Source organism: Typopeltis vanoorti, chromosome 12, assembly GCF_054136105.1.
Source record: "Typopeltis vanoorti isolate ZY-2024b chromosome 12, IOZ_Tvanoo_1.0, whole genome shotgun sequence".
Classification (NCBI taxonomy): Eukaryota; Metazoa; Arthropoda; class Arachnida; order Uropygi; family Thelyphonidae; genus Typopeltis; species Typopeltis vanoorti.
This window is the reverse complement of record NC_143560.1, coordinates 133,874,224-133,897,820: the sequence shown is the minus strand read 5'-3', so window position 1 is coordinate 133,897,820 and position 23,597 is coordinate 133,874,224. Positions and strand designations below refer to the sequence as shown.

Genomic DNA, 23,597 nt, shown 5'->3' with positions numbered 1-23,597 from the left:
AAAACAGCGGCACTCCAAGCAACAAGGCTAAAGCGAAGAAAGATCCCTCGGGATTCAGGTTTCATGAGTTGCTGCTTTCAGCAGCCTTGGAGATTTCCTTTTGTGGATTGGACCTTCAGATTTCGCACCCGTTTTCTCTCAGAGAAGATGGCCGAGAGTGCATTGAACTGAAATCCATCCAAGATGCATCGAATTTACTTTTCTATGAGTATGTTTTTAGTTCTGAATTGGCAATACTTGGACTGTTTTTAGCATAGATTTTTGGACATTTTCTGTAGTGAGGCCATGGTTATTAAATGGCTATATTTAATAAATCAGGCCATTTTTGTTAATTGGAATGAAAATTTGACTAAATCAGTCTTTTCGATCTGGTGTAATTATGAGAAGGAGGTGGGAAAGTATTGAATGGGACGAGTTAATGTCCCATTCAATACTTATGTTTCAGGAGCGGCTCGTGCATAGGCGCTGCGGAAGTGCAGCAACCCCAATTTTTCTCGATATATATAAATATATTAATTCATTTATATTTGCTTGTCATATTTAATTTTATCATAAACAATCCTCTTATTTTGTATAAAAAATAGTAAAAATCCATCTTGTAGCACTTAGGAGGGCGCTAGTAGCACTGTGTTTACTACAGTGTCATATTGCTACGCACGCAAGCATATTCACGTCATAGTGAGATGCGAGCTATTAGCGTAATGCGGCACTGTCCGTCGCGCAGTTTCACTTTGTTTATATGCAGTTTGCGCCAGTAGTAGAGTGTTCGTAGTGCTTATCGTGTTTACTCCGTCTCTTTAAATATTTGGACATTACAATTAAAGGATTTAATTGTAATGTCCAAAATTTGCAAATCCATTCCTTTAATTACAATTAAAGGAATGGATTTTATTTTTAAGTAAGTAATTTTGAATTATACTAAACTATATAATTTTATCGATAATAAACAATATTTTTAAGATTTTTACCATAATTTTTAAAATTTTATCCAAACACGTATACGCTGTACTTACAGTGCGTATGTACATTTCGAAAGTTGCAGCACCCCCGCGATTTCAAACCACGAGCCTCCACTGTTCTATTCTTGCCTTTAGTTTCTCAGTACGAGAAGTTTTCCTCGAGATGTTGCAGAAGTTTTCTGATTTTGGTTACTTTCCAAAGTGAGCCTCTTTTCGTTTTCCTGTTAAAACGTTCGCTTCGAAGTCTCGACACGGCCGAGTGAGGCTCGACAAACCCAATTAATATCGTAATAGAAGGGTTAATCCTACTGCATAACGTGCGAGGTCTGTTAAGCGGGTGTATTCTGGAGTCGATTTTGTTAATTGGAACGAAAAGATCTTCCTTTGCGAGATCGACTACCTTATCTTTAGAAGAAAGAAGTTTTTGCCCCCTCAGAAGGGATTTCGAGTCCAAACATTTCGTACACCGCTATTTAGATTAAATTTTAGATGTCACGCAATACGGAATTGCCGTCGTCGTTTTGTAATTGGCGCGCCGATTACTGTTGCGTTGGCTGCGATATCGAAGAGGGGAAGAAGTGTCCGCCGGTATCAGAGCAATGCGAGATGAAGAAGGGGAGTGGATAACGTGAGACAGAGAAGGGGAAAGAAACAATACAAAGAACAGACGGGAAAACCAAACTCCAGAGAAACCAAATACGCAGCAGAAATCGAAATCACACGAAGGTTAGAAAGGTGAAAGTGTAACGATCGAACGAAACGAAATGCCCGAAAAACATTCCGAAACAGGCATCACGAACAAGGTTTTCAGACCAACGATACCACCACCACCCTACGACATCGCATCGACCATAGCAGAATCCACGAGTCCTGCATGCTTGCTTCAAAGTGAATTGGATCGACTCCGACGAAACATCCCCCGTTAAGAAGATGACGCTCGAATGGCTGACGAGAGTGTTGAAGAAACGTCTTGAATTAGCCGATAAAATTTGCTGCCTCCGAGACCGTACAAAACAAATCTGAAATTTTAAATGTCAAAGTACTTCTTCGGCGAACTCGCTGCGTTTTCTTGCAAATTTCTCAGATGAAGCGGATAAATCCGTCATCGAAAATATTTCGAGTTGAAACCCCCCGCATTTATAACCGACAAGCATCCGGCTAGTTAAATTTAACACACGGTGAACAACTTATATCAAGCGAGGGTTACTCAGGACTACGTCGCTAATGATGAACGCAACCTGAGATGGGATGCAAACATCCCACAATTCGGTTTCTTTAATCTTATTAAAACGACCACAAGGATGGATGTTAAATCAGATTTATTTCAAATCGGGTTTCCCCTTCAAAAGATGTCATTTCGTGAGAGTACGAAAGGATTTTCGTCTGGGAATTTTGGCAAGATGAAGTCCACGAAAGCGTTGTGTTTAATAAATACAACGCCGTAAACAAATTTCGCCTTGTGCGGCTCGTTTCATTGAAGAAAATGAGAAAGCGAAACTTCGATTTAACACACGCCATGTTTGACTCGATTCACGTTCCAGCAATTGCCCACGCAGTAACAGCGTTTCGGCGGGGTTTTTTATTCTTCTTCTTCCCTCCAGAGGCAAAGCTGGCTCCCGAATTCGTCCATTTTTGGTGCAGCATTTTTTCCTCCAGGAATTGTTTTTTTAATGAGAAAAAAAAACCCCCGTAGACTCCACATTCTGGTTCGGATAATATCAGTTAACGTACCAAGGAGCCCGCAGTTATTCCTTGCCTGTTCGAGGCAGAAGATTCGGTTTCATTTCCATTTGCCCAATCCTCAAGGAAAACGTCTTCGCCATTAGCGAAATGAGAACCTCCAGAAACGTTTCTAATTCCGCTACACTTCTAGTACGAATGCGCTGCAGGTTTAAACCCATTTGCGGTCGGCGTTGTCATAAAAGGATTGAAATGAACAGAAAGGCAACCGCGAACGTCAAAAGTCGAATAGTGTCGAAACTTAAACGCTGTCGGCGGAAAGTGTTAAACGATGAACTATTTTCCTCGTGGGACGATCTTCTTCACTCATCTTACGGCCAAGAAAACTCGAAGGACTTTAATGGAGGACGAGTTCTTTTCGAAGATGTAAGACAGCAGGATGTCTTCAGGCGGGCTTAACCGTCTTTGTTTCGTGGGGTTGCGTCGTTTATTTCGGAGCATCGCCTCCATGGATTTTTTTAGTTTTAATTTCCACCGTCTTGGAGTTCTGGCGTCATCCATCCCTTCCCAGATGTATTTCAATTCATTCTATTCTCTTTCATTCTGTCATTCGTGAAATACCTTTCATCTCTTTTCGCCTTTGACGAGGAAGGGCCAAGATTCACTTGATCAATGGACTTCAAATATGCGTGCGCGAGCTTCCAATTGCACATACAAGATGTGCAATTCAAAAACTCAAAACTACATCTTTTTAGTGACCCCACGAAAGTGCTGCGTGAGAAGAAGGAAAGAAAAACTTCCGTTGCTTGTTTAAAAATCTTAATGTAGCTTGAAACCGGTTTCGGAAGCAATTCCTTCGCGCTGGTTTCTTCGTCCTTTCTTAAAGAAGATTCTTTAAATACTGGATATAAGACAAACTACTTTATACAAGATACGCCCAGTCATCACTTACACACCTCGGATGCAAATATTGAAAACTGCAGAGGATGCTGAACAAATGCCGGAGGATGATTCTGGATGCCCCACGGTTTATTATTAGAAACAGATCCATAGAGAAGTCGATGAGGCGGAATACTACAAATCCAAAAGCCCCAATCAGTCTTATGCTCAGCTGATCTCGATGCCCTCACAGAGCTCAATAACACTCCGCTCAAAGAACTTCCCTCGCAGACAAAGGGGAATATGAAAAGCATTTGTGCCTCGCCCATCAAACCAGTCATGTTCTGCGTTCGTATGAACGGATCGCCATGCAGGGGTTCAGCAAAGGTCTTGCTTGATTCGTCCACTTCTTGCCGCGCTCTTTCAGCTTTCTCAAGTGGCCACGGATCGCACGTTTCATTGCAGTTTTTCGTCTCCTCGTGTCTTTGGCTTGCTTTTCCTGTTTGGCTACGCTTCTCGCGCTCGGTTTCATCAACAGATTTACGTCTAATATCCGCATTGCCCATTTTTCTGCCCTTCCCCGTAGAGCTTTCTCACTGAGGTCGTCCCTCTCGCAACCTCTTGTTAGGTTTCGAATTTCATTCGAATGTTAATTTAACTTAACGTTCGTAATCCCCCCCCCCCCCACACACACCACACACACGCACAGAAATCGATGCCAAATAATCCGAACGGCGACTTCGGCATTCTACGACTACATTCTTGTAATAAATCGTTCCGCTTGTTCTCCTTCCCTCGGTGCGTCACTTCCACTCGAAGGGCAGCAGCGACTCTCGAATAATTCAGGACGTCGTGAGGATTCCTGCGTCTGATGCACCCGTCTTAAAGGGGAGGTAATGTTTCGTTATTAATGGTCAACATGCACTCGTAATGCGTCTGTTTACCCTCTTCGTTCCTGATATTAGCGATTCCACCTCATCGTCGAACTTCTGTTTTTCATGTCAACTTCCGTATGTTCTTATCTGGAAGAGATCTTTAATGATTTTGTTTACTTCTTTGTGGAAGTTCTACATTAAAAAACGGACGTCTTCCTCTCAATTTAATTTTCTGTCACCACACGACTGTCATCTCTTCTAATTCGTCACGCATGCGATTTTGTGACAAGACCGAGAATTCCGGGTTCCGTATGGCACAAAATACTCAGAGGTCTTCCATCGCAGTTCATTATTTTCTCAAGTTCGCCTGGTGGTTCTGCGGAGATGTCGGCTCGAGAAGAGGCCCTGCTGGGAACCACGCGACAACCAACAGAGATCTCAGCACGTCCCGTTCAGCCACGAAAATTTCCAAACAAACCATCGAAGTTCTTGCTCGCCATTCCAGCGGATTTGGAAGTCAAGTTGTTTTGTTTCGTGGTTAACGAATTGGATAACCACGAAACAAAACTTTTTTACGAACAAGAAATTGGGCAATTTCTTGTTCGCAGAAATCATTGGAAAGTGCGCTGGAATCCACAGGTGTTTCGATCCGAACTAATGAACCCCTAATGCGATCTCAGCCCTCGCTTTGAGGGCTGAGATTGCATTTCCGAGAAAGGGACGGCGTTTAGATTACTTTTTTTTAATAAACATTGTTTTTTGATCGTTAATTTGTGAAATTAACGATCGTAAAACAGTCAATTCACAGTGACAGTCGAAATGCCAACAAAAAGCTAAAAGTCAATCCGGCTAAAAGAAAAGAACGCTGGAAAATCGAGTAGAATCAACTCGAAACTGCACTGCGATAATCGCGCTGATGCTCCTTTTATTACAAGGTTGCTTATTCCCGACGCTTTTGTGACGCAACTTTCGAAAAAGGCAACGCGGACTTAAATCTAAAATACTAATTCTAAAGACGTACCTTTTCTTTGTGCTGAGACGTTGTGATTCTGCTCTTTGGAATTATTTTCCCCGCATACACTTTGTTGGTGGTGATGTCGGTGAGTTCATGAACTCGTGCAAATCCACCCTGGACGTGGGGAAAGAAAAAAAATTACAATCATTAACTCAAACACAGCAATGAAACAATTTATGAGGAGAAAAAATACTTTTTGCAAAGGGTAATCAAGAACACGAATATTTCTGTGCCCCCCCCCCCACACACACACAAACAACTCGTCATCATCATCGTCCCTCATCCTAACGGTTAGTGGCTACTTGGCTGGAGAAGGAGAGTGTTTCGTATCCGAAGATAAAGCGGGTACGCGGGAGTAGGTGCCTGTTCCCGGGAGGAAAACCCTTTCATTCCCGTATGAGACCGGCTAACTCGCCTTCGAATCGTCACCTTCCGGTCATAAATGAAATTGGAACGCAGGTCTTTCTAAACAAAGATTAAGTACACCCGTTATTGTGCGACGAATTTCTCCGATTTGTATTTAATCCTTTCAAAAATTTGTCGAAGTACTCCGGTTTAACCCCGTTCGGGGTTACCAACGGACTGAGTGTCGAAATTCTTGCGTTACTCTGACTCGGTGGAATTCGACCAACATCGGGGTTTGTGAAACGCTCGGGAAGTTATCGGCGCGGTTCGGTTTAGTTGGTTTCGAAACATTAATCCTTCCGCTCTGCTGGATGAAAATTTAGAGTTCAGATCCGTCGCTCACGTGTAAACCCACGCTTCATCGTGCAGGCATTCGAAACCGAAATCCCACGGAAGAGGGTGGTTAATCCTTATCCCCAGTTCTTGCGTTCACCGGTTGACCTGTTCTGAGGGAAAGAAAAACCACAGTTTCAGGGTGGCAAAACCTCCTACCTCCGTATGAGAAATGAAAGTTCGACTTTATTAAAAGAGGAAAATAAACGTCCGTCAAGGAAGTGCGATGGACTCACCTATAGTCGAAAGAGACCAGATAAAGTTCCTCACGTCATGGACGGGAATCGAACCCAAGTCTTTCCGAAGAAACATTTTTAATATGATAAAAATATTTCTTCGTTTCGATCATTTGTTTTTTTTTCTTCGTTTCGATCATATGGCTCTTAAGAGCCATATTAAAAATGATCACTTTTGATATCGATGTGACCATTCTTGTTGTGGAAAAAAAAAAAAAAAATAGGCAGAACGAAATTCGTCGTAACGAGATGACTTGCCTTTTACGCAACGAGGCAGGAAGTGCACTGACAGAATAACGTGGCAAAAAGAACAAAATAATTATGCTCATTGATGACCACCTGCTTAGGTCGTCTGCATCTTGAGTAATGTCTGGCATTCTTAACGAACACTTGCAAAAAAAATATTTCGCAAGAAAATTACTTTTTCGATATTCTTTCGTAATTCGTCGAAAAATTATCGGGGAATTGTTTTCAAGATCAATTGCATTTGCGACGAATTGATCGTCCTCCTCATTGTTCTACACGTGGGGATGCACCAAAATGGTATCATTGCACGCGGTTTCCCCCCCCCCCCTCTTGCGATTGCAGTGCACGTACCGACCGTATTCGTGCGAAGAATTCATTAATTCATCACTTCGATTAGTCAAAGTCCACTATCTCCCTTACAAATACTAAGCGGGGGGGTTTCCCCCCCTTAGTGTTTCTGAGGTCACTTCTGCTCAAATGTTATTCGACTTGATCGTGCGGGATAACGATAAAAACAGCGCATAAAAGGTGGCTTGCTGTCCAACTTGAAGGAGGGGGGGGGGACGAAAAATCTGAAAGAACGCGGTTCAAATCGTGGATCCTCTTTGTAGGTTCGATTCTTGTCGTTGCGCTAAGAAATGAAAGTTCGACTTTATTAAAAGAGGAAAATAAACGTCCGTCAGGGAAGTACGATGGATTCACCGAGTGGAAGCAACTCGTCAACTTCCGGTTTTTATTACAGCGAAAGTCTTTTGCACGCTAATGAGAACCGGAATTTGACGATGCAGTGTGCGTACCACCTCGTTGCTTAACTATTCCTTCTTCAGAGAAAACACGCTACGGGGATTTTTTGTCGGACGAAATAAAAGATCTAAAAGTTAAAGAAATAAAAAAAAATCTAATCTGCTATGCAGAGGCATCGGTGATGACAGACGACATTTACGAAAGGAGATTTGCCAAAACAAATTGCGATCAGCAGACAACCAACGAGGTGTAAGTTCGTAATAAAACACAAAATCGAACGAGTGGCGAATGTTAAACACTCGGAAATTCAGATGAATCCTGTAAGAATGACAGAACATGATTTTAAAAAAACCAAAAAAAAAAAAAACCACCCGCTCTTATTCCGCGTGCGAGGCAAATAAAGATTTCCGATACGGAAAAAATAAAAAGCTAAATATCGCAACCAAGACAACAAGAACGGTTTTAACGGGTGCATCTGAAAGAAGAGCTGAAACGGAAGCAGTTCAACACCACAGCGAACGAAAGATCAAGAAAATTGAAAAGATTAGAAATTAACAAAAAAAATTCAAAGTGCGCCTCTTCCAATAACAATAAAAAGGTGGGGGGATTGTTTGCGACGATGTTTATTACGGCCTACTTCAAAGGGGGAAACGAAACTTTCGCTCCCCCTTTTCTCTCTTTTGGAGTCAAAAGACTCGTCCCAAGTAGTTCATCTTTCTCCACGCATTTTTCAGGCCTCTTCAGGCCTCCGGCAAGCGGGGATGTTGAGGTGAATTTCACCGGCCGATGAAATTCACCTCAACACAAGCGCATTGCTACCACGGCGGAATTCAAACCCGCAGCTTGATATTAGTCAGTTCAGCGTTAAATTAAACCAAAATGTTGGAATGAATTCTGACAGACCCTAAACACCACGCTTAAGGGAATTCCACCCACCACGCGCGCTGCTATTACTGCTGGTTCAAGCCTTAAGCCAAATTTCGCCAATAAAAATAATCGGGACGAAACCAACATCCAACTGGCAGAGAAACGCTACTTGTGCGGAAGGATGCGAAACGACAAAACAGCAGGAAATCAAACGGAGATGATCGTAAAGGTCATCCCTTTCAGTTCTCCGCAGTAGCATTAGAATCGACTAAAATTTAGAAAATGGAAAAAAAAATCTGGAGTTAAGTTTTCTCCAAAAGTCCACTTCGAGGAAATGTTTCACCAAATAAAAGTCGGAAGATGTTCGGAGATCGGCAAGCAAAAGATTTTGACGCTGATTACGAATAAGGGCGATGCAATGATGATCCTTACAGTCGCATCGAAAACAATAAAAGCGCGTCCATTAGGACGAACGCTGGTGGGAAGGTAATTGCCCAATCCAGTGGAACATACCAGAAGGATATTCGTATGAAGTCCGCTGGGAAAGACACGCAGGAAGAACTTCGTCTTAATTGAAAAGAACCAAACGCGATTCGTCAGTTGAAGATCTTCAGAGTAGTTCAAAGTCGAGTTGACACTTTCAGGAACGGAAAACGATTGAATTTCAAAAAGGGGTCATTTTCGAGAGCGTGTCAGAATAACACGGAGTCCCGTCCTCGCTTAATAGCGTTTCGAGGCTGCCGAGTGCATTTTCAGTTTATCGTAAAAGCATGCACGATTCCCTCTCGTGACAAGCAGTGCGTCGGTCTACGAAGCGCCGTAAGAAACGGGATGGCACTTTCATCCGAAGCGCAGCGAACATCTTGGAGACTAACGGTGTTGCACTCGAAACGGACTCGACATGCTTTCCGGCAAAAACTTTCTAAACTTGGTTATAAAGAAAAAATTGTGCACGTGATCACACACGCAGCTGACTGCACGGCAAAACCGATCGGTTACTTCCCAGTCGCACCACGTGAGAAAATTTCTCCGACCGGAAATCTGCACCGGAATCGTCACAACATCTCCCGCTAATGCGTTACCCGAACATCGTGAACCTCGGACTCGTGTGGTGCGAGGGAAGAGAAAAAATCTCGCACAAACACCCCAGTTCAGGTCAGCGTTCCCGAAAACAAGACGCGAGACATTAAAAGAGCGCGCGATTGTTCGAGAAGTCTTCTCCGAGTGTCACTTAAAACCCATCCCAACGTGGAACGGAAGACAACTGAAGGCGAGTCACCCACACGGGGGTCAAAGGGTTTCCTACTGGGAACCGGTTTCATCTCGCAAAACCTGCAAACCGCATAAGACGGGTCACTCGACTTCCGCTGAAGTGCTTCGCGTCCAGAACGGAATTCAGACAGAAATATTTGTCGCCACGGGGAAGGTTCCAAAGAAAGGAAACTTAAGACAGAAAGCGAAGCGAGCCCAAGGAGGATGGCAGAAGAATTTTGAGCCGAGTTACTTACGGAATGGTCGATGTCAAAAATTATACCCTCCGAATGCGAACTGAAGACTCAGCTCAATTGTCCCGCATTCGCGTATTCGCGATGGTCAAGCTGTTCAAGTACGCACTCGCCCGTGTTTTGTTCATTAAACCAGTTTCCGTCTATCGCACTCGGCCGCTCAGGGAAGTTCATGCGACTTCAGTAGTCGAGCTGCTTCCCTGCGTCGACGTGAAAGCGGTCTCAGACCTGCTAAGAGCGGCGAAGTTGAGCACCCCGGGGAGATGGGGTCGGCCAGTCGCTTCTTTCGTTTCCTGAAAAACTCGAAGGATTTTGACGAAGATTCCCTCGTCAAAAAGTAAGAGGGGTGTTCGAACTGGTGATGGCTTATCGTCTGTCACCGCTTCGCTTCTTCCTATTCGGCATTTCGTTTCATTTTGGAAACGAGATTAAAAGAATGCGCGAAGAATATTCGATGATAATCTTACGAAACAAACTATTTCGTAAGTTTATCCTGGAAAGGCAGTACACAGATCAAACATTAATGGGGGGGGGGGGTTTAGAGACAATGCGGAACCCCTGGAGAGATCAAAGGAGAAATTATCTGAACCACTCGGTCTCCAACAAGCCGTGTGTATGTATGTGTGTGTGTGGGGGGGGGGGGGGGGGGCTCTCAGTAGTGACGAAATTCATTTCTCACGTCGACATTCGCAAAACATTCAGTAGGATTCCGACCGAAGAGCCTCTCAAATCGACAACCGAACTGGCAGAAAAGCGACTGATCGGAGTCGAACCAATGGCGTTACAAGTGCAATCACTTGGCGCACTCAGACTGAACGCATTTCTGATCATTTGCCGGAAAAGAAATTCCAGCGGTCGCTTTGCTACTTTCCGTAAGTTCTCTACTGAATAAGGCGAGCAAAAATCATTTTCCTCCGCCAGGCGGCAATATCCCGGGAAGTCGTCCGTAGCACGCTTTTTTTTTTCTTTTTTCTTTCCCGCACGTTTCAGGGGTTATAACCGAGGGGATAGCTTTCGAAGTAGAAATAAGAGAAACCCGAGCCGTGGGTTTTGCTGCGAATGAAAACCGACGACTGCAGGCGAAACCAAAATGCGTCAGCCGGAGGTTTGATTTGATGATAAATCGTTCTCTGTCCGCCAATCAACGACACACATTAATGCCAGCGAGAGAGGAAAAAACTGCTCCGAGCGGGCTATTCATAGAGCGGCAACGCATGTTAGCAACTTGCAGAGTCGGTGTCTGACCAAATCAGCTGCAAACATTTGGAGGGGGGACGAGAAATGTTCGTAATCTGAAGAACTTTACGTCTGCAATAGCACGCAAAACACACGCAGCTGACGACGGCAAGATACGTCGTGATTATTTGGAGGTGACCCCAGAGAGAGGGCGATAACAGCGCGATGTTCCGTTCCACCTTCACCCCGTTGCTATTTCTGTTACGCAATAGAAAAATCTAGCTACGCACGCGACTGCTGTCACGGAATCAATACGGGAACGCTGTGCATCGAATTAAACATCGGAAGTCAGCGGGAAAAAAAAAATTCTTCTCTTCTCCCTTCAACTTTAGAACGGCAAGAACGAAGAGAATAAGTCGTTTGTTTCCAATTTGGAAGTTGCTTAATCTCATCCAAACATTCGCCGATTTCCGTTCGGTAGATGATTTCCACATCGCATCCTGAGAGCGCGAGCCATCTCCCCACCCCTTCCCCGAGATTGCTCAAAAGGCTTCTGGGACTGTTTTGAGGTCTCCTCTGAAATCATCGCGCCCCAAACTTAACAAATCACTTCCAACTACAAAGTACCCTCGTCATCATTTTTCCACGCCATCCCACGACAGCGGCATCGAATAATCTTCGAAGCATCGCTAAAGAAAAATTGTCCCAAGATGAATTACGACTCCACCAGAAAAGGCCACTGAAGCGGACTAAGAAATCCGTAATTTCTTGAAGAAATGCACGAGGTCCAAAGAACAATGAAATTTAAAATGAATCCACGATCGGCACTTCGATGTTGAGAAATTAAAAAAAAAAAGAATTTTTCCACGGCACACGGATCTTGTTTAGCGCAAGTTCACAGTTCGGAATATCACTCCTCCGAAATTTCAGATGCTTCAGTGGTCACAGCTTTTATTATGTGGGCGAAATCACTCTACACTAACAGGTGTGATTATATTTACTTCAAAAGAAAGAAGAAGAAAAACCTGAAGGACGTTGTTAAACAGACTTGAAATGGGTTTAAAGACATTTGATTTCTTTTTGAATGTTTTTAGAGCAAATTGGAGGTCAATTAGCGCGAATTAAGACGAGTTAGGAAATGCTAAACATGCACTAACGGAAATATTTCATGTCGTTATTTTCAAAAAATAACGAAGAGCTCACTCGACGATTAAACGAAGATCAATAACTGGAAAAACGCCTTACAAAAAACTTAACTCCAATACGCAGAGAATCCCAATCAAAATGTCAACGTTTCAATTATTTCGTGAACTATTCATCCCCTGAGCCGACTGCTTTGGATTCGGAAATCCTTCATTTCCATTATCAGGCCATATATTATTCGAATCTCAGCTTGTTGATCAATCCAAGCCGAATTGAAACAACTCTTACTGCTATCCGAAACATTTTTTCATCTTCGAGTGCTTGTTTACGGGGCCGCAAGAGATGTGCCAAAACCACACCAGAATTCGTTCGGCGCTAGTTGGGATATCCCAATTAGCTCTAAACGACTTCCGCTTCTATGACATCACAGAACAGCTGAACCCACTCCTTGCAGACTCGGAAACGGCTAAAAAGAGAACATTATGGCAACGCACGACCAACCCTACTTCCATCCTCTGTCGTCCAACCTCCTCGTTCTCGTTTCCTCCTAATTCTTGCATTGCAAGCCACACAACATTTAACGTCTTTGGTGAAGATAAAAAGCCAAACGGCTCGTTTTCTGGCACCTTAATATAGAAAACAAGGGGATCAACATCCTTTGGTTTTATTATATCCCCTTATTTTCTATTTAAGGTCTTTTTTTAACCTTCAAGAAATCAGAAGAATGTCGTCCAAACTGAATACAAAAGAGTCATCTGGTCCGGACTGCTTTCCGCCGATTGTTCCCAACGCTCGTGATCTACACAAAAATGCCGACTCAGAATTTTTATGTTCTTTTATTTTTACGTTCTCTTTTTCCGCTGGTATCTTTTCTGCAGCTTTGAAATAAACCGTATTCGAACCCATTCTTAAGAATAGTTTGAATATGCGCTAATTAAATAAGGCGAACTAGCTCGCTGTATGTTACATATGCGATCGCTTGCGGTTTGAAATCGATTTAAAAGCTCGCTAATAATCGGATTATTGTTGGCCGCGTTCCTTGTTTAAACTCGAACGGTTTAAAATGCTTCGTATTGCTATTCACGTGAAAGCAAAATCAACTTTTAGTACGAGGGATAGTTTTCACGTACCCGTCACGACCAGAGCATCTTCACCGCAGATCGCTTGATATCGTCCAGACTGATTGTAATTCGCCAACTAATGCGAATCCAACACGGTCATGGAACAGTTGGCCAAGTTATTCAATTTTCGTGAGTATCAACACCGATTGGATCTTTGTCGCGATCACCGAATGCAGCCGCGCTTTCCGTTTCCATTTAACTGAAGATGCTAGAAGACGGCCTGCTTGCAAGGCGACTTAGAAGAGACTCGGGCTTTGGTACTTCGACAAACCTCGGCATCGTTGCAACAATACTGCGTATGCGACGAGCAGAGTTTAAAGACCAGTGAAATAAAACATTTGAAAGTGCGAGCAATTAATGGAAGCTGTCCAGCATAATGAAGCAAATTAGCAATCTTTATTGTGGGGGGAAAAAAAAACGCTTTACTTCTATCGCGCGCTGTTACATTTCGCGAAATTTCAGACGAAGTATTGGAATCGAATGACGAAAAAGGAAATATTAGAATCACTTGACGTGAACGTTTCAGCAAAACGTTTTGTTTCATCGCAAGGCAGATTAAGATGCGGTGGGTTGATAGTAAGAGTTATAATAACTTGAACAGATTTCGAAAGTACTTCAACTGGAAACTCTTACCAAAAGCCCCCATTTTATCTGCCTTGATTTACGTTAATCAAACAAAACGTTCGTGGTATGTTCGCAGAAATCAAGCGATGTTTTTTTTTTTTTAATCCATCGTATAATATTTTCGCGAGTGTCAAGTTTTCGAGAATTTTCGGTCGTGTATGGCACCGACTAACTTTGTCCGGACGCATATTACTTGCGATGGAGTTTTATCCTCAACTAACGCCGGTAATTAGTTTTGCACGCTTTGTTTTACCCGATTTGTTCCTTCAGCAATCGACTGCAACGCCGATACAGTTTTAACGGTGGCGTCATAAATTTCGCCGATCTTCTCGCCTTCAACGCTAGGAAAACTCGCTTCTTGAACCCACCTTTTCCTCCCTTTTGATAACACGGAAATGCGTGGACGAAATGAGATTTCTAACCGCGTGCATTAAACATATCGCAAACATCACTTCCTGAGCATCTGAGAATTATGTTTGCTCTGTCGCTCAAGGCGACGCTTGACCTCTGAACTGCTATGAATCTCACAGAGCCGAATAAGTCGGACCCTCGAATGCTGTTCTCACATCGCCTCAGTAATGGAGGCAGCGATTAGGTTTATTAGCGAGTCATTTCGTCGGTTCGTTGACGCAGTTGCTGCTGCTTGCAGCTTCTATATTTCCACGGAGCCCGTTCTTCAGAATCGGCGTCTCCAAATCTGTTAAAATCACGTGCAACAGCTTCGACACACCAAAGTTGAATTCCGAACTCACTGTACAGATTTTTGTCTTCGTTCATTCCCTCCAGTGCTAACTTCCGAACCAAAAACTGCAATGTCTGCAAACTTAACGTCGGCTTTTTTTTCTTCTTTTTTTTTAATTCCACGGTACTAACCTAAGTTTACCGCAAAAATACAAAATTTCAATGGTGTTGGGAAAACGCTATGAAGGCGCCATCTGATGTAAAGTACGTTTTTTTTTTTCTTGTTTTCCATTTCGTCGCTTCCTAGGGAAATTATTTCAGTGTTTATCGAATCGGATTGAAGGCCATCTGAAGATCACCTCCGCACTGTGAACAATTTCGCACGGATACTTCACTCCCCACCCCCCCTCCTCCGACCTCGCAGAGGGAACTCGGAATACAATGTGCGTTGCACACATGTAACCCGTTGGCTGCTTTTGCAAACATTACTTCTTGATGTTAAGGGATAAAAAAAAAAAAAAAAAAATTAAATAAAACGGGGTCGTGTAAACAAAGCATTCGAGTGTGGAGTGAATGTCGAAAAAAAGAAAGTGGCAGATCTGAGGCATCTTGTTCAGAAAGAAATTTTAAAAAATACTTTACATCAATAAAATCAATGCTCCTAAAATGCAGGGTTAATTTTTGTTCTTAATTCCTTGCACGACATCAACAGTGCATTTCCACTACAGTTCAAAGGTCATGGAAGAAATTCACTTAAAGAAACATTCGGAGTTTTAGGGTATGGTTGAAAACATTTTTATTCCGCTTGTTAGCTCCTTCTTTAGCTGAAAATTCTCACAAAAAGCCTTTTAAGGATCCGCCCTTGTGTTGATGCTGAAAACGAAGTTCAAACTAAGACATTAAAAATATCGAAGACATTCTTGGGCGATGGCCTTCTTGATGATGAGGCGTTTGGCGGCGGACGTGATCGAGACGAAAACGTAAAATTTGGAAAATTATTGTGAACGAAGAGCAAACACGTCAGCGCAGAAACAAACTGAAAGTGAAGAGGAATAACAAACCGAGTGGACTGCGGATTTGTAGTTGACAATTAAAAATAACTAAAATTAAAGAAGAAAACTAGCTGTGCATATACAAAGCCAGCTGGAAAGTGTTACCCCCCTCTCACTAAACGAATGCTCTTAACCCCTGCACTTAACTTTTCTTAGTAGACTCGCCGTCGTACCTCACTCAGCACTACCCTTCGTAGCATGGTGTTAACGCAGAATGCCTCGAAATCAAAGTAAAATAAAAACTTAATCCTCGGAACAGTCTTGAAGGAGATGATCACGTAGCGCGAGACCGCTGGGTTGCATATTAAAAGCCCGAGGGCGCTTCAATTAAAACGAAGAGCACGTTCTCTCTTGGGAGAAAGGCGCCCAGATTATTTATTCCTTCAGGTTTAAGTTTTGCGGAGGAGAGTATCCCTGGAAACCCACGACTCCTTCGGCCCACAGCCATCGCTCCAAACACGAACACTTCTCGAGTTGTAAGAAATGCAAACCGAAACATTTCCTTCGATTCCAAGGCAATCCATCAGACATTGTCACCTGACTCGCATACAAACTCAGAGCAGATGAGGTTCGAAACAGATCCGCTTTCTGAACGAGGCAACTCTCGGATTAAAAGATTAATCGAAAGCTGGGATTTATAGGAAAAGTGTCTACTGCAACAGAACTTTTTTTTCCCCAGAAGGATTATCGCCCTTTCTTAAGGGGGGGGGGGGGGGAATGATTTCGCTTTTTTTTTTATAACTAATTTTGCATCCAATGACCAAGCAAAATTACTGCTGTTAGAAGCCGCTGAAGGGATCGCCAAGAAACTGATACTTCTCTTTGTAGACCAGCTTAAAAAGCCGTTCCACGTTACTCAACGCGAATCGTCCCCCTGCGCAGGGATGTAACGAACTTTTCCGCTTCTTACAATAACTCAAGAACGACGACGGAACCTGATTTATGAGCGGGAAAAGCGCAAATCACAGGATTCTTATTTGTGCATATTAAGACGATACACAAGCCACTCTTTATATGCTTCACCGAGGCTTTCGACAGAATTACAGAATATTTTGGGAGCATCAAGAAATATACCACTGCAACTTATACAATATATATACATATATATATACACACACACATATATATAAAATTAATAAAAAAAAAACATCACAATACAATGAACGCATAAAGTTTTAAGGAATGGAATTACCAGAAGGAAATTGACGGCGATTCTTTAAGTCCATCTTTAACGTAATTATGGATAAAAATAAGAAATTAGAAACATTAAATGAGATAAAATCCAAAATTAACTTAAATTAGTTCGATATGTACGTTTTGTATTGCTTACAGGAAATGAATTGTTATTACTTGACGCCTCCGTGGAGATCGGGGCTCCCGCTGGAATACGCCCTGCAAGTACAGCCACTGCGTGTCAAACCGAAAACGCAGTTACTTGAACAGCAGTTTTAGCCTGGAAATATCAACAGAGTAAACAGTAATTGCAAAACAGCCACTGCGATACGGGGGGGGGAGGAGACAGAATAATTGAAAACACCAAGATATTTAGGAATAGAAGTTGTGTCGGCTACAATTAAAAAGTTTGTGGTGGCAGCACTGCATGGCCTCGTTTTGTTTGCAATCTGTAGTTCTCGTGCAAATGCATTAGTGATTGCCTTGACTGATAATTTGGGTGAAAAAAAATAGAAGACCTGTCCGACTTTGAAAGAGGACAGATCGTTGGTGAGCGTTTAGCTGGAGCATCGGGGACAAAATCTGCCACATTATTTGGTGTATCCAGATCGACAATTTTTGAGGTCTACATACGCAATCATGGCAGACACCATCGAAGAGAAACAGCGGGCCAAAACAAAGAATGACAGATCGTTGGACACCCAGAAGGAGTGTTTCGAAAATCACAGAACTTCTGCAGCAGAGGTGAGAGCCGAACTGAATATTCATCTTGCAGAACGCTTCCACGAAAAATGTTGGACGTGATAAATCCAACATCCACGGTAGAGCAGCAATTGATAAATCCCCGATGACCGAAGAGAATGCTCAGATGCGGAAAAGATGGCGTCACGACCGTCGGACTGGAAGTAAGAAAACTAAACGTGGTGTGGTAGTCAGATGAGTCGACCTTCACGCAGTTTCCTACATCAGGGCGAGTTTATTTGGAGAACATCCAAGGAAGCCTGCAATCCGGAAGGCGTGGTTTCTACGGCAAAGCACAGAAGCGGTTCTGTGATGGTCTGGGCAGCAATTTCGTTTGGTATTCTGTTGGTCCCATTATTACTCTTCACAGCATTACTGCAAGTGATTATAGAAGATTTAGGTAATCAAGTGCATCCCCATGATCCGAACGTTATTTCCAAACAGTGCACTATCCCAAGACGACAAATGCCCCCGTTCACACAGCTCGGACTGTACAGCCGTGGTTTGAAGAGAATGAAGGTGAAATTCAACTTCCTCCTTGGCCAGCACAATCACCAGATTTGAACATTATTGAACCGCTCTGGTCAGTTCTGGACTATAATAAAAAAACACTTCCCACTTTTAACGTTCTTTAAAACAACTTGAAGATGTTCAAGAAGAATGGTACGAAATCCACCAGAAAGTATTTAAAACATGAGTCATTCCAAGAAGTAACGCTGTACTGAAAGGAAAAAAAGGGGCCAAGACCATATTAATAAATATATAAGTGTCATTATTTGGACCAATCCCTGTGCATTGGTACTAAACCGGGGGGGGGGGGGAGAATTACGGCATTAAATACTTAGGGATGGCAGTGAAAATACAACCAACAGAATTGAAAGTACAATCCCAAAAAGCCATTAAATCCACCAATAAAGATGTAACGAAAGTAAGAATCTTTACTTCAGAAGTCCTACTGATGTAGATATGAACAGGCGAAACAAAAACACAAACAAATGCAGTTTGTGTAAACATCGTCGCACACTGGAGAAAGTGGCCACTCTCACATATTGTCAAGGTGATGATAAAACACAAGGAAGAAAGAACGAAGGGAACATTAGTGTTGCGGCCATGCATCATTGCACTCTGGTTCCTGATGGGCTTTCAACAGAACTCAACGAAGAGAAGCAGAGCGCGCCCACGAGGGTTTCTGGATATGCGCAGTTTTCATTTGGGGAATTGGAGGAAAATTCAAGCACAATCCTGGGGTAAGTGGGAGGGTATACTCAGAACTTCAGGAGAACCGATTGCTTGCACTTCAGCTTAAACTATTATTTGAGCCGAGTTTACCAATTACGGTCTTCTATTGGGTTGCTCTTTGTTAATTATCAAGCAATTATTTAAAGGAAAATTAAATACCAAAATCATTTCCCTTTATTCATAATTCGGTCTGTTTACGAAAAAATTAAACTGCTTTAAAAAATAATTCCCTTAGTTTGATCTGAAATTATTTGGCTTTAATCTGCATAAAAATAGTCAAGTTCAAACATTTTCGCAATAGCTTCTTAACAAACAAACCAGCAATCTTCCATTTTTACATTGTTTATATGCATATTATTATGATGTGACACCTCCAGGGAGTCCGAAGACTCATCGAAGGAGAATGTGCCAACAGCATCGAACGATTGATCCTTTCCAACTACTAACCGCGCTCAAACTTGCTTAACTTTTTGCTGAGCCATTAGTAGCAGAGGCTCTATCAATCGACCAACCTTCGCTGGCAATTCATTACACCACTAGGGTTTGCGGAAGCGAATAACCTTCGTCTCGTATTGCCCGTCTCATGAAGTTACTCCTCGTGATTGCATTTAAAGTGAATCCATCAAATGCAATGAGTTTTCCCGCAGTTTCTTACGGAGGTTTTCTCCTTTTTTCAATCAGTATTATGATTTCGCTCACCGGAAGAAACCTTGCTCCGCTGTCCTCGAGTGCTTTGCGTTTCCAGATGTCACTGCCTGCACGTGCTGGCGCTGTGAATTTTGTGCACCTGTCTCGGCACTTTCTTCATTCGAGTGCTTTTCAAAAATATTGCCAAACAAACGATTGGGGGTCAGACAATCGCGGGTGAATATCTGATGTAAGTTTAGCATCGAGCGGAAAATACACGAGGCGTCGACAGTAGCTGTTAAGTGAAAGCGAAGCAAAACTGTGGGGAAAGTGATGCGAGTGGATATGAAAGGGGTTGCTGTGTTTGTAGACAGTGGACTCAATGGGTCAGACTGTATATTGAGTCGGTATTTGTGTATTACTAACTCGCGGGCACTCATTCGTACATCAGTATTATCTAGCGATCGCAAGCCACTCTTTCCCACGATACGGCATCTCAGTTCAACGGCGAAAATAATCGAGGCCCTTCAATATTCCAGGAACATTTTTCGATTCCCGAGATTTTAAAGTCCACAAAAAACGTCCGCATCCAGGGTTCCGGGAAAGTGCCCACTCGCACGTACTTTCCTTCTTGAGGGATTTGTTGAGAACAAAAGGTGTCGTGCAGCGCAACGTTGAAGGAACGTTCAGCAAGCAATTCTCGACTCAGTTTCAATTAAGCGATTGCAACGCGACCTCCCTTAATTGAATTGCGACGTTTCCATTCTGAAGAGAAATCTGAAGGTGGCAGATTGCTTTCCGGCGAATTTTCTTCAGAACCTTCTTTTTAAGGAACTCTTCGCGCTGCCAAAAGTAACCGTCCCAACCAAAGTAATGCGAAGAAATCCCCCCCCCCCCCTCAATAACGGACAAATTTGTCCCCATCAGCAATTTCGTCTTTAGAGCAGGGAGGTGCAAGTTCTTTCACAAGCCAGGATTTGACGGATGGGATCAGGCCGCGTGAGCAGTGACAACAAGAAGGCTTCTCCTGTAGAAGTGGCATCAATTTGACAAAACGAAGACCGTCAGTCAACCCATAAACGCGTGAATAAAAACGCGCTGCAAGTCAAATTAGCACGAGACTAGATTAAAAAATATTGCCAAGGACACACTGCCTGCGCTGAAGTATCGTAAACAAGCCGGAGCTTCGTGCTCATTTCATGGTAATTACTTCTCCCTTTAGCAGTATCGTAATGAGGGCGTGGCGAAAGAGGCGCCCACTACGGGCGCAAAACGTAAGTATTTACCATATTGCATTTAGTAAAATTTAACTTGTTATATTTAAATGTTTCAAAATTTTTGTCATTTTTGGGTTAGGGGACGGAAGATAGACACTTGTCACAGGCGCTTCATACCCTCGTTACTGTACTGCCCTTTAGTGCCCACAGCAGACCGGACACCCCTAACGTTAACAGTCGTCATTTGCTAATTGCAGACACTGAATACCCAACTGGTCCTCGGCCACATGTTGGAAGCATTTCGCCGTCTTCACGATAGCAGCGCGAGGTGGCCCCGAGGAATACTTTACGAATGGTTTTCATTAATAGTTCGGTCAAGGAAGTGCACTGACGGTGTGCAAGGGTGGTCGCTTGGTTGACTAACCCCTCCCCTCTACACAATGAAGTTCGATTTGGATTTTGTCGACTGCTGGATGAGATGGAGCTCGCCGAACCTTCACCGATGGGTCCATCGAAGATCAAGACCAGTTTTCCGAGTATGACGAATAATTACGAAGCACGGTCAGTCCCGTTCAACAATCCCTCGTCTTATGTAGTGATGCCGATTTCCCCGTCTGTGCGCAAGACCAGCAAAGTCGCAGGAAACTTTCTCCATTCGCTGTATTTCAGCCGCATCGTCCGTCACAGTGCGCGCTGGATTAGTTGGAACGCGTGGTATCCCTAAGCCACAATGCCGTCAGCTGTTCTCTTGCCAGTGAGTCTGGGGATTGCGAACTCTCCAAGCCGTAAAACCGCGCGTCGTAGACGGAATTGGAATGCAGATCCAGAGGCGCGGTACTGGATGGAAGGATGAGTACACCCCGTGACAGCTAAAAGTTTAAATTCTCGTAAAATAATCACGAAAAGCCATCTTTCTTCGCTTGTTTGACAGCGAGTTTCCGACGAAGTGCTCACCCTCGTTAACTCGAGGAGAGCCGTTGCAACACCATTCGGCCTCTTGAAACGCAGAAGTTCAAAAGAACTGCTGAGATTGTTGATTCTGAAGGATGGGATCGTCTGATAGCGATCCAAGTTCGCTTCCTTACGTTCGTTTTGCTGTCGACTCAGCAACCCAATCCGCTTTCGCTAATCCTACGAGACCATCTAAACGGCCAAGTTTATTTCTGTAGCTCGTGAGCTTATACGTTCCCAACACAGGGAAGACACGAAACACTCGGTCGTGCAGAGTAATAAAACCAAACTACTCGATGACCGAGGGGGGGGGGAGGGAATTCATCGGCAGCCACCATCAGTGGCGATTCACCGCTCGAGCTACATCTGTGTGAAGAAGTCCTTTCTGAAGAACTGTTTCCAATCCGTTTGAGAATTCGACCGCAACCTTAACAAGCGGACACTTTTTTTGAAGAAAAAGAAACGTAAGAAAGTTCCCCCTTTTCCGGTTCCGCGATGACCTCTGCAACAGCGAATGAAACGTCGCATCCATAAAAATGAAAACGAACCTTACCTTCCCTAGGAATTTCCCTTTCACGTACGTCGTTTGCGTCCGTAAATCAGCGATGATTTCGTGGATTTCTGTGCCGTTCTCTTCGGACGCCTTCTCGGTCTCGCAGAGCGCGGTTGAGCGGACTTCGCTGTTTGCTTCCTCGGTGAGCCGTCCTTCATTTGAGAGGTCGGCCGGCGGTAGCATCCCTACGGCTGGCGTGTCTGTTCTCTCCAGAAGAACATGAGTCGGAAGTTCCTCCTCCCGGTTCACTCGGCGGAACAAAAACAATTTAAGGTCAAAAATCGCGTTTGCGCTCCGGAAATTCTCGTTCTTCGGCGTGTCCTCAGTCTGCGAGGAAAAAAAGCTGACGGGAGAGTTTTCGTAATCTATTGCAACGACGGTAGGAACGAGTAGACTGCTGCCCGATGCAGTTCAATACCGCCGGGCACCTCGTGCTGCAATGAGCTGTGTCGTTACTGCCGAACTCTCCGTTTTCGGAGCGACAGGGTAATTGACGCATGTGCAGTGGCAAAGATCTCGACGCGGTCACGGTGAAAACAGCGAAGAAACACCGGAGTATGGGGGTGGGGGGAATAAAAAAAAGAGCCCGGTAAGAAAATGATGTGCGAAGTTTACTTAACAGGAAATCTTTTAGCACTAACTCCCCCCCCCCCCGTAGAGAAATGCAGAAATTCGGTTTTCTAAAGAACTGCTAAAGATCGCTTTTATTATTTTTTTTAGCATGCAGAGGATTAGTGACGAAGATCTTTAATTTTGAACTTTCGATCGAAAATAGGAAATTTTCACGCTATCGTACTCTGGCCAGAAATGAATCCACTTTTCTTTTTTTTTTCTTTTTTTAAATCTCTCCAACGCAGTAGATTTTTCCCCGAGGCGATATCACTGCGAAGACAAAATACGAAGGGCAACCATCTCCGGAGCAGCAGGGGTGCGCGTTCGTCTTCGGTGGGGCGAAATTCGAGGACTCAGTGAAGTGGCTCTTCACCGCGCGGTTAGCCAAGTGGCTTTGCGCCTCGCAACCATATGCCTGGGGAAGGAGTGTCCCAGGTTCGATTCCCGTTGTAGACGTGAGGAATTTGAGGATCTTCCTCAGGCATGGCCAAGTTAGCCGGTCTTGGGCGCGGTCAGTAGGGTTTTTTTCCGCCAGTTTATCTGGCGTTTTTCATCCCGCAAACCGGCCCCGTGAACATACGCCTCTACAGTCAAAAATATATCTCCCCCCAGCGGTAGACCAAGCGACAGGTCGGTTGGGAGTAGTACTAACAAGAAGTCGCATCTAAGTAACACGCGGACCCTGCATAGGAAGCAGGAATAACGCGTAGAAGAAGAGTGAAGTGGCTCTTGCTAGCTCGTCTAGTTATGAAGCGCGAGTCACACGCGCAGAAACAGCAGCGTCCCCCCTTCTGCAACTGAGAAACAAACACGAGCGAACGTGCTGACCACAAAGAGAGAGAGAGAGAGAGAGAGAGAAGAGCGCGAGATGCGAACTCACCCGAAACATCTTCAAACAGACAGAAAATTAAGCTTCGATGACCAAACACAGCGAGGATCACTT

The 23,597-nt window shown here is 43.8% G+C and overlaps 1 protein-coding gene across 1 annotated transcript in view; it reads right to left on the bottom strand.

The window, feature by feature from the left end:
• The window catches only part of LOC150101237 (serine/threonine-protein kinase PLK2-like), a 61,412-nt gene extending 38,976 nt beyond the window's left edge, over positions 1 to 22,436 (bottom strand). Inside the window, exons 1-2 of the mRNA XM_090402195.1 lie at positions 22,043 to 22,436; positions 5,415 to 5,522 (exon numbers count right to left, since the gene is read on the bottom strand). Of these exons, the coding sequence (XP_090258321.1) occupies positions 5,415 to 5,522; positions 22,043 to 22,225 (291 nt within the window). The 5' untranslated portion in view covers positions 22,226 to 22,436. The remainder of the gene's footprint in view (positions 1 to 5,414; positions 5,523 to 22,042) is intronic.
• Positions 22,437 to 23,597: the final 1,161 nt, after the last annotated feature.